The 14,853-nt window shown below is 43.1% G+C and overlaps 1 protein-coding gene across 3 annotated transcripts in view; it reads left to right on the plus strand.

Moving 5' to 3' along the window:
• Nucleotides 1-6,576, plus strand: part of LOC141069457 (E1A-binding protein p400-like) — a 90,356-nt gene extending 83,780 nt beyond the window's left edge. For 2 of the 3 annotated variants that reach the window (XM_073559005.1, XM_073559006.1), the window contains exons 22-24: nt 1,251-1,328; nt 1,469-1,727; nt 1,964-6,576. In XM_073559005.1, coding sequence (XP_073415106.1) covers nt 1,251-1,328; nt 1,469-1,727; nt 1,964-2,043 — 417 coding nt within the window. In that variant the 3' untranslated portion in view covers nt 2,044-6,576. The remainder of the gene's footprint in view (nt 1-1,250; nt 1,329-1,468; nt 1,728-1,963) is intronic. The other variant, XM_073559007.1, reaches the window with a different exon arrangement.
• The last annotated feature ends 8,277 nt before the right edge of the window (nt 6,577-14,853 follow it).

Here is a 14,853-nt window from a genome sequence, read left to right on the forward strand (position 1 = left end):
GAGGGAAAGACACCATTTGTAAGTGAAAGGTTGAAGAGGCGTGTTAGAGTTGAAATGAAGACTGTTAGGGAAAGTTAGGGATGAGGTGGGACTTGAGCGGGTCAAGTGCGCAAGTGGTGAGGTGTGATCTTGACAGGAGGGTGGAGAGCTGATCTTCTGTCATGGTGGAGAAGCTGGTTTTGGAAGAACAGGGCTGAGCGGCTAAGAGGGGCATTGGGGGCTGCGGGCCAAAGCTTTCTCTGATCGTATCGTCTTCTGCTTAAAGAAGGAGGCAAAGTCTTGAGCAAAAATGAGAGGAGAGGTAGGAGGTGCTGTGGGATGGAGTAGAGAATTGAAAGTGTTGAAGAGCTGTTTAGGGTTGTGAGACAGGGAGGATATGAGAAATGCGAAGTAAGTTTGTTTTGCGGCAGAGAGCGTGGACTTGAAGCTGGCAAGGGACTGCTTGTATGCTTTGAAGTGCTCGGTAGAATGGGTTCTCTTCCATCTCCGCTCAGCGGCCATGGAAACCCTCTAATCATAGTTCTCTATGTCCAGAGCTGTTTGCTTGTTCAGATGCCCTGTTATCTCTATGTGTAAATACAGGGATAACAGTGTACATTCAGAACAAACCACTCAGAGCTGAATGTGTTATAGCAGAACTTGTGATTGGCATCAGTTCTACTAATCACTAGAGCTGTCACTCAAAGAGCAAAGTCCACTCTGCTAGAAACCCGGAAGTAAGGAAACTCGAAGGAGAATGTACTGCTCTAAACTGCTCAATAGATCATTTGAAAATACCCCTTTAACTACATCATCAAAGCAACACACACCTCAACTACATAATCATAAGCACATGCACAGACTACACCATACAACTGTTTGAAGTTGTTTGCAGGCATGTGACTGATCACATGACCTGATAGGTTCTTCAGTTACTCGGGAGGTGCAGCGTAGCGTTCATGCAGCTTCGGTGATGTGCAGGTCCTGGTAGCTTCCTCTCCTGCCCTACACCGATCAAACTGATCAGTGTTGGGCTGGAGGAAAGAGAACTGTGCCACTGTGTATTTATCTCAGTGATCAGGAAGGACACTGTCAGCCTTAGAACACAGAAAGTGGTCACTGGACTATAAGACGCCCACATTTTTAGCAACACTTTTGATTGCTAAGAAGTTTGTCTTATAGTCCAAAAAATACGGTAAGTCCTTGAATTTCCGCTCTAAAATTCATAAACATGCCATTTCATCGCTTCATCATCTGCTCATTCCCTCAAGGTGGCAAAGCTTCCTCAGGTGGTCCAAAAGCAGGCAGCAGTGGCTAACATCCAGCAAATGGTACGAGCCACTCAGCAGGTCAGTGGTCATATCCATCATCTGTGCAATGCATATTTATGTCCTGCCAAACACAAGTCTGTTCTTTTAGATACAAACACTTTATTCAAAGAAAATGAACAGAACCTTTCTTAATTGTAGACTTCAAATCCCTATTTTAGGTCCAGTCGCAGACAGTTACTCTGACACAGGCAACGCCAGCAGGCCAGCAGCAGGTGCAAGTGTTACCAGCTGGTTCAGCAGCCCAGGTGGTGCACCAGAAGATGCTCCAGCAGCAACAGCAGGTGGTGGCAGCGGCATCACCACAGCTACAGACCCCACCCAACCAGAACCCAGCACCAACGTCGGCCACTGCTGAATCGCAAAGTCAGCAGACAAAGCTCCAAGTACGAGCATCCACTGTTCGCATCAAAGCTCCCAGTAAGCCTAGCTGAGAAACCGGGAGGAATGAAGAAAAATTCAAGCGTGTGCACTTTCAAATAATTTCTCATAGGAATTGTCATTCTGAGCACCTGTCAGTAGCTTCTAGTAATCTGTGTCTTTTTTTATGGTCGAGAAATATTTCATTCATCTGTTTATAATACTATTGAGTAATCTGTGTCTTTTTTTATGGTCGTGAAATATTTCATTCATCTGTTTATATTACTATTGGTTAGAAAATGTGAAGAAAAGGGATCTGAAGGAAAAGCTGAGCTGTGCCAACCCTGCTGCAACCACTGAAGACGTGACAAGCTAGAAGACCCGGCAGGGGATGCAAGATGGTTCTGAGACGAGAAGGATTATAATGGAACAGAGAGTATTTCTTCTTTTGCTGATAATCTACGTTCTTAGCTGTTCATTTGGCGGAAAGCCGTCTTTAATTTAGGAAGGGTCCGGGAAGTAGCCCAACTAGTTTGCAGTTTATTAATATTTTAAGTAGTGCAGTGCAGTATGTTGCTTTTTAGGTTTCAACATTTCAGTTTTTTTAAAAAAGGGAAGATACAAGAAATGGAACAAAGAATGAAGTGAAGACTCACCATTGCCATCACCGGCCCACAATGTACGGCTGTCGGGTGGCCGGTACAGCTTTAAGCGACAGATTATTTTTGCTGTCTTGTAGGGGGGAATATATTGCGTCCTTCAAGCTTTAGGTGGTAAAGAACTTTTGGTACGTGACTGATTCTTTGTGAAGCTTCACAGAAGACAGTTAAAAAGTGACCTGAATCCAGCTGCTTTTCCAGTGTCTCTGCCTGGTATAAGACATTGTAGTACAGCAGAGAATTAGCTGCTCCGGTGTGATAACGTGTGTGGACTCCCACTACTTACAGCAGAAACACTGATGTTACTTGTTGTTTTGCACTTTTTATTCTCCAGTTTTTTTTAGGTCTGTAGAATTCTGTTTTTTTCTTTTTATTTTATGTTGTATGTTTTTTTTTATTTGAAATAATTAACTGGTGCACTTTTTGGGAATATCTGTTCTTACCATTAGATTTTCATGGTTTACTGTAACTAACATAGACCATAGAGAACCTAAAATTTCAATCTGATCTTATCGCAAGAATGTTTAAAGGGGATGTGTCATCAGGAAATGACCTAATGCTTAATTTAGGTTTTTTTGCTACGTGGATTTTTTTTTTTTAATTTGGCAAAGGTTTATTTTTCATATCACAATCTGTATTTAACCACAAAATTAGAAATCTTGCAATTTTCACAGTGGCCACTGGAGCTTTTTTTTTAGACTCCTATTTCAGGAAGAGATTTTTGAGCAAGGCTCAGCATCATTAGAGGCAGGATTCCAATGAGAGTAAACACCTTAATACACCGCTGATAACACAGGAACCAGTATTGAGAATAGCGGATGTCACAGCTGACCTTGTTCCCCATTTGCACCCGCTCATTAGATGCCTCAATACAAAAGATGGTCTGCGACACTCACTCTGTTGCTGCTGATGTGCAAATACATTTCCTGGAACAGCAGAAAATATGAGTCTAAAAATGCCCCAGTGGTCAGAGTGAAAATGTAAAGATTCCTCATTTTTATTTTTAATAAGTACTGTGAAACAGAACAGAAAAACCTTGCTAAAAATCACGAAAAATGCCTCATTCAGATGTCCGTGATTTTCCACATATGTAAAGATATGGACTGTTTTTCATCAGTATGTGGTCAGTGTCAGTTTTTACCATCAGGGTTTGGTCAGTGATTTTCACTGATGAAAAAATAAATTATACTTCTTTTCCTTTAGCTATGAACAGCTTACGAACGTCCTACCGATATCATCCTTGTGCTGTCTGTGATGTTCACGGAACCAAAGAGTCGGATCAAAACGGCCTTTGTAATTTTTTGCTGATCACTCCACAGAGCAACACGGACATATGAAGAGTCCCATAAACCATAATGGTCTTGTGTTCCATCCGTGACAAAAACAGAGCATGTATGTCACTCACGGACATGACGATGAGGCCCAACACAAAAACCGGTTTTAAAAATAGATCATTTTCTTATGGCGCATTCCCTTTACGCTGTGTAGTGGGCACTAATGAGCAGCTGCGCCTCAGGGTGCTGAATCTATTCACATCTATGGTTGATGTTTTACAGACAGCAACTTTCAGTTCGGCTGAAGACACGTCCAGTAATTTTCCACGAGAAACCGATCCGTTTTACATGGAAGAAATACGGATGTGGAATTATCAGATCTGTTTCCATAGACTTAATTGTTAAGAAAAACTGATCCATTTGCAGTCTGTTTTTATAGCAAGTCAAAAAGTTGTTTCTGCACAATGCTAAGATAACGGATTGCTGCTGGATCCGTTTCAAAAAGATGATTACTGGACATGTGAACTCAGCCTAAGACACTTGGACACATATAGCTAGCTTTACAATCTGCTTTATTTTCCTTTACACTTTTAAAGTATATATAGAGCACTTTTAGTGTTTGTGTGGGGGAGCATGGACAATAATCATCATCTCTAATAGCAGATTGCATTTTTAAAAAAGAGCACAAGCCGTGGTCAGCGCCGTGGTCTTCACTGTTGGCTGGCGCTGCGGTCATCACTGTGGCTGGCGCTGCGGTCGTCACTGTGGCTGGCGCTGCGGTCGTCACTGTGGATGGCGCTGCGGTCGTCACTGTGGCTGGCGCTGCGGTCGTCACTGTGGCTGGCGCTGCGGTCGTCACTGTGGCTGGCGCTGCGGTCGTCACTGTTGGCTGGCGCTGCGGTCATCACTGTTGGCTGGGGCTGCGGTCGTCACTGTGGCTGGCGCTGCGGTCGTCACTGCGGCTGGCGCTGTGGTCGTCACTGCGGCTGGCGCTGTGGTCGTCACTCGGGTCATCACTGTGGTCGGCTCTGTGGCTGGCACTGTGGTTGTCATTGCGGCTGACGCTGTGGTCGGTGCTGCGGTCTGCCCATAGCTGTGCATTAGGAGACCTGTGCTCTCTCGTAGGCCCCATATCTGCTAATGGAGGCAGCAACTAACATTTATCAGTTCTAACTTCTGTATTGGGTACAGGAGCCCAATAGATAAAGCAGGACACTGTCTTGTCCTGCACTATAATCTTGTTTCTATATTGCTGTCGGTGCCTTTTAAAGGGAACCTGTAACATTGATTTGCCACATTAAATCCCCACCACCATGCTTATATATAAAGGCCCAGTGTAAAACTGAACATAGACACTCAGTGCAGTATGCCTGTTACCGGCGCATAGTAGTTATGCTGATTCTTTAAATAGTCATACTGTCCAGGCTGCGATCACACCTGTGGTGTGACTGACATGACAAATGGGGTCAAACGTAATCAGAGTAGCTCCTAAATGTTTGGTGAAACCGGTGTACTTGTCTCAGTCTGATCTACACACTGGGAATGCGCTGGAAATTGAGGCACCGAGTGTCGGAGCTTCAGCAGAGTTCAGTCTTTTCTCCTCCCGGCCCCTGGCACATATGGCTTCACCATGCATGCCCCAGGAGATGGGAATTCAGGAGCTATTCTGGCGTTATGTCGCTAACACAAAAGGCCTGATCCCAACCCGGACAATGTAACTATTCAAAATAGCTGACAAGTCACAAGCAATTATCATATTTTAATGTGACGGTGGCATTTTATTGTGGCAAATCCAAGTGACGCATTTGACAACTTTTCTTTTTTTGGTTCAGATTTCTGATTTGATTTAAAAGTATAACATTTCTTTCTTTTTTTCAAATTATTAAAATTATTTTGTTGGGGGCAGAGCCTTGTATTTTTGACATGAAGCTCTAAATGTGCCCTATAGAGTTAAAGAACAAAATTTTGGCTGCATATAATTACCACCAGGGCGAGCGCTACATTGAGATTTACTATCAAAGTCAATGGAAAGCTTTATGGTTGCCCTAATGGTGGACATTCACTGTAAAAATGACAAAACTAGACATTTTTGCCATAGTTTTAGAAAAATGTAAAGAACGTCTCATGTCCTTTGTCAGAAGCATATTCATACCGTGTTGCTGTGCATGTCACATCCATTGTCTTCCTGCTATTCAACAAAACCCATAAGGCCTTAAATGGTATATGTTTTCTGTCCCAAAAGCAGCTTTAGGCATTTTGCTGAATGTTTGGCTCCATGCGTTTCCAGACCCAGTGATATTCCTTGTTTGTGGTTTACATTAGAAGCCTGATGTCTTATGTTTGCACATGTTTACTGTGTCGTGTAGGAGGTAGCTGTCCGTACGTGTTAGATTTACCTATGTTGTGTAGTATACTTAGTTATAGATGCAGTTGCTTCTAGACACCATATTGTTGGTTCACTTTTGCAGAGGTTATGCTCGTTTTACCACATTGTAAGCCCCCCGCAGGTCCCAAGTTTACTGTGCCACTTTATAGCCAGATGATGGCCTCATGACATGAGAGATTAGTACAAGCGTGGTTCCTGCACGCGGAACTGATGAGAAACTTGAATGAAATACGTTACGTACGTGGAGGGGAGTTCTCCCTTTTTCGCCCTTTCATTTGTACGTGCATGTGTATGTCTGTGATCTGTTCATGCTCGTCTGTCGTTTTTTTTTAAATGTGTTTCTTTTGTTTTATATCTATATATATATATATAAATATATATGTGGATAAATTAAAATATGACCACCCTTTTACTGCTGGATATATCTGCATTAAATTATACGTCCCATGGCAGTAAAATGGTTAAGATCTTGTTTTCCTTGAACCATACTGCATTCAGAATGTACATATAATTTGTACGTGCTGTAGATCCATAGTGTGTGACGCATAGCACATGGCCAGGGTAATAAACTGTACATTTTTATAAACCTCTCCATTTGTCACAGCGTGTTTTATATGCTAACATAAGATTTATTGGCCAGTAAGTATCGCTCATGGGTCCCTTTAAATAGAATAGGACTACACTCGCTGACCATCGGATGATTGCCTCGACAACTGCTTTGCCCAGTTTGAAGCCTGATGTGAGATTAGAGAGGTGAATATGCCTGGACAACCCCTTTATCGGGTATTGTAAATGCTGGCCAGACTCATGGTGAATGCTGTCATTCCACCTTCCCAAACTCATGCATTCTGATTAAATAGGCCATATGATTGGGGACAGCCCTTTTACAAATTAGCCGTTAGGCCAATTCAGGCCGGTAAATGCCAACTGGTCAGATACAAATCAAGCCAAAGAAACCGTGATGTGGACAGAATGATCGCTAATGTGATCATTCTGTCCCCATACAGTGTTATGTAATTGATAGCGCACCTCCTGTCTTTACAGGACCCGACAAATTAGCGTTTTGCTCGCTTATTGGGCGATTATCCCACCTGCTTTAGATTGGTCGGTGAAAGTGAATGCGCATCTCTCTAATAATTTCTTCATTTAAAAGGGCCATTACAGGGTTATGGCATATTGATACATCCCATGGGACTGATGTTTATGCATCAAATGGCCAAGTTCTCCAAAAAATATGACATAGTTGTCATGGGAGATTTCAACTATCCAGACATTTGTTGGGAATCTCTCTCAGGCAAAACTAACAGGTCAAGGAAATTCTTATCCTCTCTTGCTGACAACTTTATCTTCCAAAAGGTAAGGGAGAAAACAAGGGGAACTGCTACCTTGGATCTAATCCTTATAAACAGGGAGGAAATGGTTGAGGAGGTAAAAGTGGCTAGGACCCTAGGAGGTAGCGACCATGCTATTTTAGAATTTTGGATAACTAGAGGCGGAAGACCTGTGAAGACTCAGACGTCAAGGTTAGATTTCAGAAAGGCAGATTTTAAGGGATTCAGAAAGAGAATTGGAGGGATCCAATGGCTGGATATCCTTAAAGACAAAAATGTCCAGGAAGGATGGGAAATCTTGAAAAATGAAATTCTCAAAGCACAGTTGTTAACAATTCCGAAAAGAGGGAAGAATAGGAAGCAGTTAAGGAAACCAGGATGGATGAACACAGAACTTAAGCACATGCTAAAAAGGAAGAAAAAAATGTTTATAAAATGGAAAGAGGGAGGCATATCTAAAGAAGAATATAATGCTGTCTGCAGAACCTGCAGGGCACAAATCAGATTAGCTAAAGCTGAAAATGAATTGAGGCTTGCAAAAGATGTCAAAAGCAATAATAAAGGATTTTGGGGATATGTCAAAAGTAAAAGAAAAGTCAAAGATGCTATAGGATTTTTACAGGATGAAAATGATGAAATGGTAAGACAGGATGTTGAGAAGGCTGAACTTTTAAATTCCTATTTTGCATCTGTTTTCTCTCAGAAAGGAAATGTAACATCAACTGTTATTCACTGTCCTATTAAGGGAATAGAAGAATCCAGGATATCTATAAACAGAAAGATAGTGAGGAAACACTTAGCTAGCCTAAATGAATTCAAGTCTCCAGGTCCAGATGAATTACACCCCAGAGTACTGAAGGAGATAGCAGAAGAAATTTTTGAACCCCTCTCTATAATCTTTGAAAATTCTTGGAGAACAGGAGAAGTGCCAGAAGACTGGAGAAGAGCAAATGTTGTTCCTATCTTCAAAAAGGGGAAGAAGGTGGACCCAGGTAACTATAGGCCAGTGAGTCTGACTTCTATACCAGGAAAGATCTTTGAACAAATTATTAAACAACATGTATGTCAATACCTGGATAAGAATGAAGTGATTAAACAGAGTCAGCATGGGTTTGTAACTAATAAGTCATGTCAGACTAACTTAATTTCCTTCTATGACGGTATCACTGATTGGGTGGATCAAGGAAATGCTGTAGATATAGTATATCTTGACTTCAGCAAAGCATTTGACAAAGTCTCTCATACAATCCTTATTGAAAAAATGATTAAGTATGGAATGGACAAGGCAACTGTTAGGTGGATTCATAACTGGCTTAGTGATCGGACCCAAAGAGTGGTCGTAAATGGCTGCACATCCAGTTGGAAGAATGTCTCAAGTGGGGTACCACAGGGCTCTGTCCTGGGCCCTGTATTGTTCAACATCTTTATCAACGATTTAGATGAAGGAATTGAGGGTAAACTGATTAAATTTGCTGATGACACAAAGCTAGGAGGGATAGCTAATACTAGAAAAGAGAGAGAGAGGATTCAAAAAGATTTAAATAAACTGGAGATGTGGGCAGCAACTAACAGAATGGTTTTTAACAGGGAGAAATGCAAAGTACTACATCTGGGCAATAAAAATGGAAAAAGCATATATAGAATGGGAGGAATAGGGCTAAGTGACAGCACATGTGAAAAAGACTTGGGTATACTAATAGATCACAGACTGAATATGAGTCAACAGTGTGATGCAGCAGCAAAAAAGGCAAATGCAATTCTAGGATGTATTAACAGAAGCATACAGTCTAGATCACGTGAAGTCATTATTTCCCTCTACTCCTCTTTGGTCAGACCTCATCTGGAATATTGTGTCCAGTTTTGGGCACCACATTTTAAAAAAGACATCAACAAACTGGAGCAAGTTCAGAAAAGAGCGACCAGAATGGTGACCGGTCTGCAAACCCTGTCTTATGAGGAAAGGTTGCAGGATTTGGGAATGTTTAGTTTGCAAAAGAGAAGACTGAGAGGAGACTTAATAGCTGTCTACAAATATCTAAAGGGCTGTCACATTGTAGAAGGATCAACTTTATTCTCATTTGCACAAGGAAAGACTAGAAGCAATGGGATGAAACTGAATGGGAGGAGACACAGATTAGATATTAGAAAAAACTTTTTGACAGTTAGAGTGATCAATGAGTGGAACAGGCTGCCACGAGAAGTGGTGAGTTCTCCTTCAATGGAAGTCTTCAAACAGAGGCTGGACAGACATCTGACTGGGATGATTTAGCGAATCCTGCTTTGAGCAGGGGGTTGGACCAGATGGCCCAGGAGGTCCCTTCCAACTCTACGATTCTATGATTCTATGATTCTTCAGCTTTTCAGTGAATACAGGTTGCTATTCCCTACATAGTAGGTGGCGAGGAGCATCACTGTGCAGTGAAAGTCTGAAGGAGCCATTTTTAGCCTCTATGTGAAGGATCAGTAGAAGTCCTGCCAGTTCTTTTGCAGATTTCACCTATTCTAGTCAAGAAAAATCCGTAAGAAAATTGCATGTAAAAAAAAAAAGCAGTAAAAGTGCATGTATTTTATGCTTCTTTACTGCCAACACATCAGGATTTGCAACAGAATTTTCTGCTGAACGTGTGCACATACCCTAATAGTATGAGGTTGTGATCTCACGGAAAAAACAGTTTGTTCTTTATTAGGATCAATGACATTTCTATACAGATACTGAAACAATCGCATATCTCCAGCAATCCATTGTACAGCAGGTCTATTAGAAAGTGTCAAACACACTAACCCAAATCCCTCCTGGATACTATCCTATTATAGAGGGTTCTTTCATGCTGCTTAGAAGAGTCCTGGTAGTGGCACAGTCTGGACTTCTAGCAAACACTTCTGGAGGGGTTTCTGTCTTCTTCCTAGAGAGGTCTGACACAGTATCTATTGCTTTCAATTAGGACAGCTCCATCAGACCTTTCTTGTTACAGAGACAGTTGAACAGTTCCCATAATAGTCTTCCAGGAAAAGTAACTACGGTGGACTTGATAAATGGTAGGAGCAGCAGGGGGTCTTGCAAAGAGACCTCTATGTGCAATAAATGAGAACAACTGGATAGCACGGTTATCTAAGCCTCCAAATCTTTTTCTTGTATACAGAAAAAAGGCATTCCCTGAAGTTGGTGTCCCATAAATGTCATATTATCTTTTATTCATAAACTTGCTTTTTAGCTGATGTTTTAACATAGCAACATAGTTAGCAAGGCTGAAAAAAAAGACATTTGTCCATCCAGTTCAACATGTATTCTGTCACAAAAAATCCCCAGATCTATGTCCTTCTAAAGAACCTAATCACTGTAAGATACAATAAAGATACAATATTGTTACGTTCCAGGAAGACATCCAGGCCTCTCTTGAACCCCTCGACTGAGTTCGCCATCACCACCTCCTCAGGCATGGAATTCCATATTCTCACTGACCTAACAGTAATGAATCCTCTTCTATGTTGGTGGAAAAACCTTCTCTCCTCCAGACGCAGAGAATGCCCCCTTGTGACCGTCACCTTTCTTGGTATAAACAGATCCTCGGAGAGATATTTGTATTGTCTTCTTATACACTTATACATGGTTATTAGATCGCCCCTCAGTCGTCTTTTTTTCTAGACTAAATAATCCTAATTTTGCTAATCTCTCTAGGTATTGTAGTTCCTCCATCCCCTTTATTAATTTTGTTGCCCTCCTTTGTACTCGCTCTAGTTGTAATTATTATTTATTATAGCGCCATTTATTCCATGGCGCTTTACTTGTGAGGAGATGGGTATACATAATAAAAACAAGTACAGTATTCTTAAACTATACAAGTCACGACTGGTACAGGAAGTGAGAGGACCCTGCCCGCGAGGATTCACAATCTACAAGGGATTCCGTAGGCGAGGGTAGAGCTGGTCGTGCAGTGGTTTGGTCGATCGGTGGTTACTTCAGGTTGTAAGTTTGTCAGAAAAGGTAGGTCTTCAGGTTCTTTTTGAAGGATTCCACAGTAGGTGGGAGTCTGATGTGTTGTAGTAGAGAGTTCCAGAGTAGGGGTGATGCGTGCGAGAAATCTTGTATGCGATTTTGCGAAGAGGAGATAAGAGGAGAGTTGAGAAGGAGATCTTGTGAGGATCGAAGGTTGCGTGCGGTAAGTACCGGGAGACGAGGTCACCGATGTATGGAAGACACAGGTTGTGGATAGCTTTGTATGCCATGGTTAGGGTTTTGAATTGAGTCTTTGTGTAATTGGGAGCCAGTGGAGGGATTGACAGGGGAGAGGCCAGGGAATAGCGAGGGGACAGGTGGATTAATCGGGCAGCAGTGTTTAGAATAGATTAGTGTGGTGTGAGTGTTAGAGGGGAGGCCACAGAGCAGGAGGTTGTAGTAGTCGAGGCAGGGGATGATGTGAGCATGGACTAGGGTTTTTGCAGATTCTTGGTTGAGGAATGTACGAATCCATGAAATGTTTTTGAGTTGAAGTCGGCAGGAAGTGGAAAGAGCTTGGATATGTGGCTTGAAGGAGAGATCAGTGACAAGGATTAACCTCGAGTCAGCAAGCTTGTGGGACTGGGAAGAGTGAGCAGCCATTTACTTTAATGGATAGGTTCGTTTGGGGGTTGAGTGAGATGGGGAAAGATGATGAATTCTGTTTTGTCCATATTACGTTATTAAGTTTTAGAGATCTAGCAGAGAAGAAGGAGACAGACATTATGGGATTCTGGTTAGTAGGGAAGTGATACCTGGTCCAGAGATGTAGATCTGTGTGTCATCAGCATAGAGATGATACTGAAAGCCGTGAGATTCTATGAGCTGTCCGAGACCAAAGGTGTAAATGGAGAAGAGCAGGAGCCCTAGGACTGAACCTTGTGGGAGTCCAACAGATTGGGGGCGAGGTGAGGAGTTTATGTGCGAGTGGGAGACGCTGAATGTCCAGTCTGTTATGTATGATGAGATCCAAGATAGGGCCAAGTCAGTGATGCCAAAAGATGAGAGGGTCTGTAGTAATAGGGAATGGTCCACTGTGTCAAAGGCAGAGGACAGGCCCAGGAAGAGGAAGACAGAGTAGTGTCTCTTGGCTTTGGCAGTTAATAGGTCATTGGTGATTTTAGTTAGGGCAGTTTCAGTGGAGTGATGCCGCCGGAAGCCAGATTGTAAGCGGTCGAAGAGGGAGCAAGAAGAGAGGTGGGAGGACTGTTTGAGATGGATCTGTTGTTCCAGTAGTTTTTAGGCATAGGTGAGAAGTGATATGGGGCAATAACTAGATAGAGAGGATGGGTCAAGAGAGGGCTTTTAGAGGATAGGTGTGATTGAGGTTTGTTTACAGCTTGAGGGGAAAACACCAGTTGTTAGTGATAAGTTGAAGAGATGAGTTAGGGTTGGGATGAAGAATATGGTGAGGTTTGGGATGAAGTGGGATGGGATCAGGTCAAGTGCACAGGTGGTAAGATGTGATCTTGAAAGTTGAGTGGAAAGTCGATCTGTAATGGTGGAGAAGTTGGTTTTGGAGGAGGAGGGCTGAGCAGTTAGGAGGAAGGGCTCTGGGGGTTGGCGACCAAAACTGTCTCTGATGATATCAATCTTCTGCTTGAAAAATAAGGCAAAGTCTTCGGCCGAGATGAGTGGAGCGGGATGGGGTGCTAGGGGATGCAGGAGAGAGTTGAAAGTGTTGAATAGTTGTTTAGGGTTGTGAGACAGGGAGAATATGAAAGAAGAGAAGTAGGTTTGTTTTGCTGTGGCGAGTGTGGCCTTGAAAGTAGTGAGGGACTGTTTGAATGCAATGAAGTACTCGTTGGAATGTGAGCAACTCTTGTAGCCTGTCTCAGTTCTTTGGACAGGCTGGTTTACCAGGGCTGTCTGTTTATTTTGTGAGTTTTGGTATGTGTGAGAGGGGCAGCCGATTCCAGAGCTACAGCTATCGTGGTGTTAAATAGAGCGGCAGCGGCATCCGCATTGTGTAGGGAACTTATGTCTGCAAGAGGGAGAAGGGATTTAGATAATGAGTGTAGATCAAGGTGTTTAAGATTTCTGTAAGAGTGTGCGAGTTTGTGAAGTGGGGATTGTGGACAAGGAGTGGAGAGGGAAGAGAATGTATGTAGGTTGTGGTCAGAAAGAGGAAGAAGCGAGTTAGAGAGGCTAGATAGGAAGCAGAGGCAAGTGAAGATGAGGTCTAGTCTGTGGCCATCTTTGTGAGTGGCTGCAGAAGACTATTGATTGAGGCTGAATGAGGAAGTAAGAGAAGTTTAGTGGCAGCTGAGAGGGAAGTTTCAATGGGGATGGTGAAGTCACCCATGATGATAGTGGGGATGTCTGCGGAAAAGAAATGAAGTAGCCAGGTAGTCAAGTGGTCGAAGAAAAACAGCCAGTTGGAGGGGGAGTAGATGCGCAGAGTGCACCTCAAAGAAAGGGAGGGTGGCAGTGGGATTGGGGTGAAGGAGCAGTTATCTGAGAAAACCAACTCCGCCATACTTGCTGCTGGGGCGGGGGGTGGGGGAAAAGTGGAATCCACAATACGAAAGTGCAGCTGGAGTGGCTGTGTCAGAACGGGTGAGCCAGGTTTCAGAGAAGGTGAGGAAGAAAATTTTGTTAGTAATCTAAAGATCATGGATGTAGGAAAGTTTGTTGCAGACAGAGCGAGCGTTCCATAGGGCTCATGTTAGTAGGAATGGGGAAGTGGGGGCTGGGCGAATGGGTATAAGGTTAGAGAAGTTACGGAAAGTTGTGATAGAATGTGGATGAGAGGTAGACTATGGGGATGTGGTGAGGAGGACCAGGATTTGGAGAAATATCACCGGCAGTGAGGAGGAGTAGAGAAAGTCATAACAGGTGGGAGCAGGAGAGAGCTGTCTCTGTTTGGAATTCCATTATATCCTTTCTCAGCATCGGTGCCCAAAACTGTACACAGTACTCCATGTGCGGTCTAACCAGGGATTTGTACAGAGGCAATATAATGCTCTTATCATGTGTATTCAGACCTCTTTTAAAGGGAATCTGTCACCCCATTTTAGCCCTATAAGATGCGGCCACCGCCATCAGGGGCTTATCTACAGCATTCTGTAATGCTGTAGATAAGCCCCCGATGAAACCTGAAAGATAAGATAAACATGTTAGATTATACCCACCGGGGAGCGGAATCGGGTGCGGTGGTTGTCGCCGTCCGGCGCCTTCCACATCATATGATGATGTCCTGCTCCTTGCTTCTCCCTCGACTCCTGCGCAGGCGTACTTTATCTGCCCTGTTGAGGGGAGAGTAAAGTACTGCAGTGCGCAGACCCCGGGAAAGGTCAGAGAGGTCATAGAATTGTAGAGCTGGAAGGGACCTCCTGGGCCATCTGGTCCAACCCCCTGCTCAAAGCAGGATTCGCTAAATCATCCCAGACAGATGTCTGTCCAGCCTCTGTTTGAAGACTTCCATTGAAGGAGAACTCACCACTTCTCGTGGCAGCCTGTTCCACTCATTGATCACTCTAACTATCAAAAAGTTTTTTCTAATATCTAATCTGTGTCTCCTCCCATTCAGTTTCATCCCA

Source organism: Dendrobates tinctorius, unplaced genomic scaffold (genome assembly GCF_039654945.1).
Source record: "Dendrobates tinctorius isolate UK_male_01 unplaced genomic scaffold, ASM3965494v1 ptg000265l, whole genome shotgun sequence".
NCBI classification, from domain to species: domain Eukaryota; kingdom Metazoa; phylum Chordata; class Amphibia; order Anura; family Dendrobatidae; genus Dendrobates; species Dendrobates tinctorius.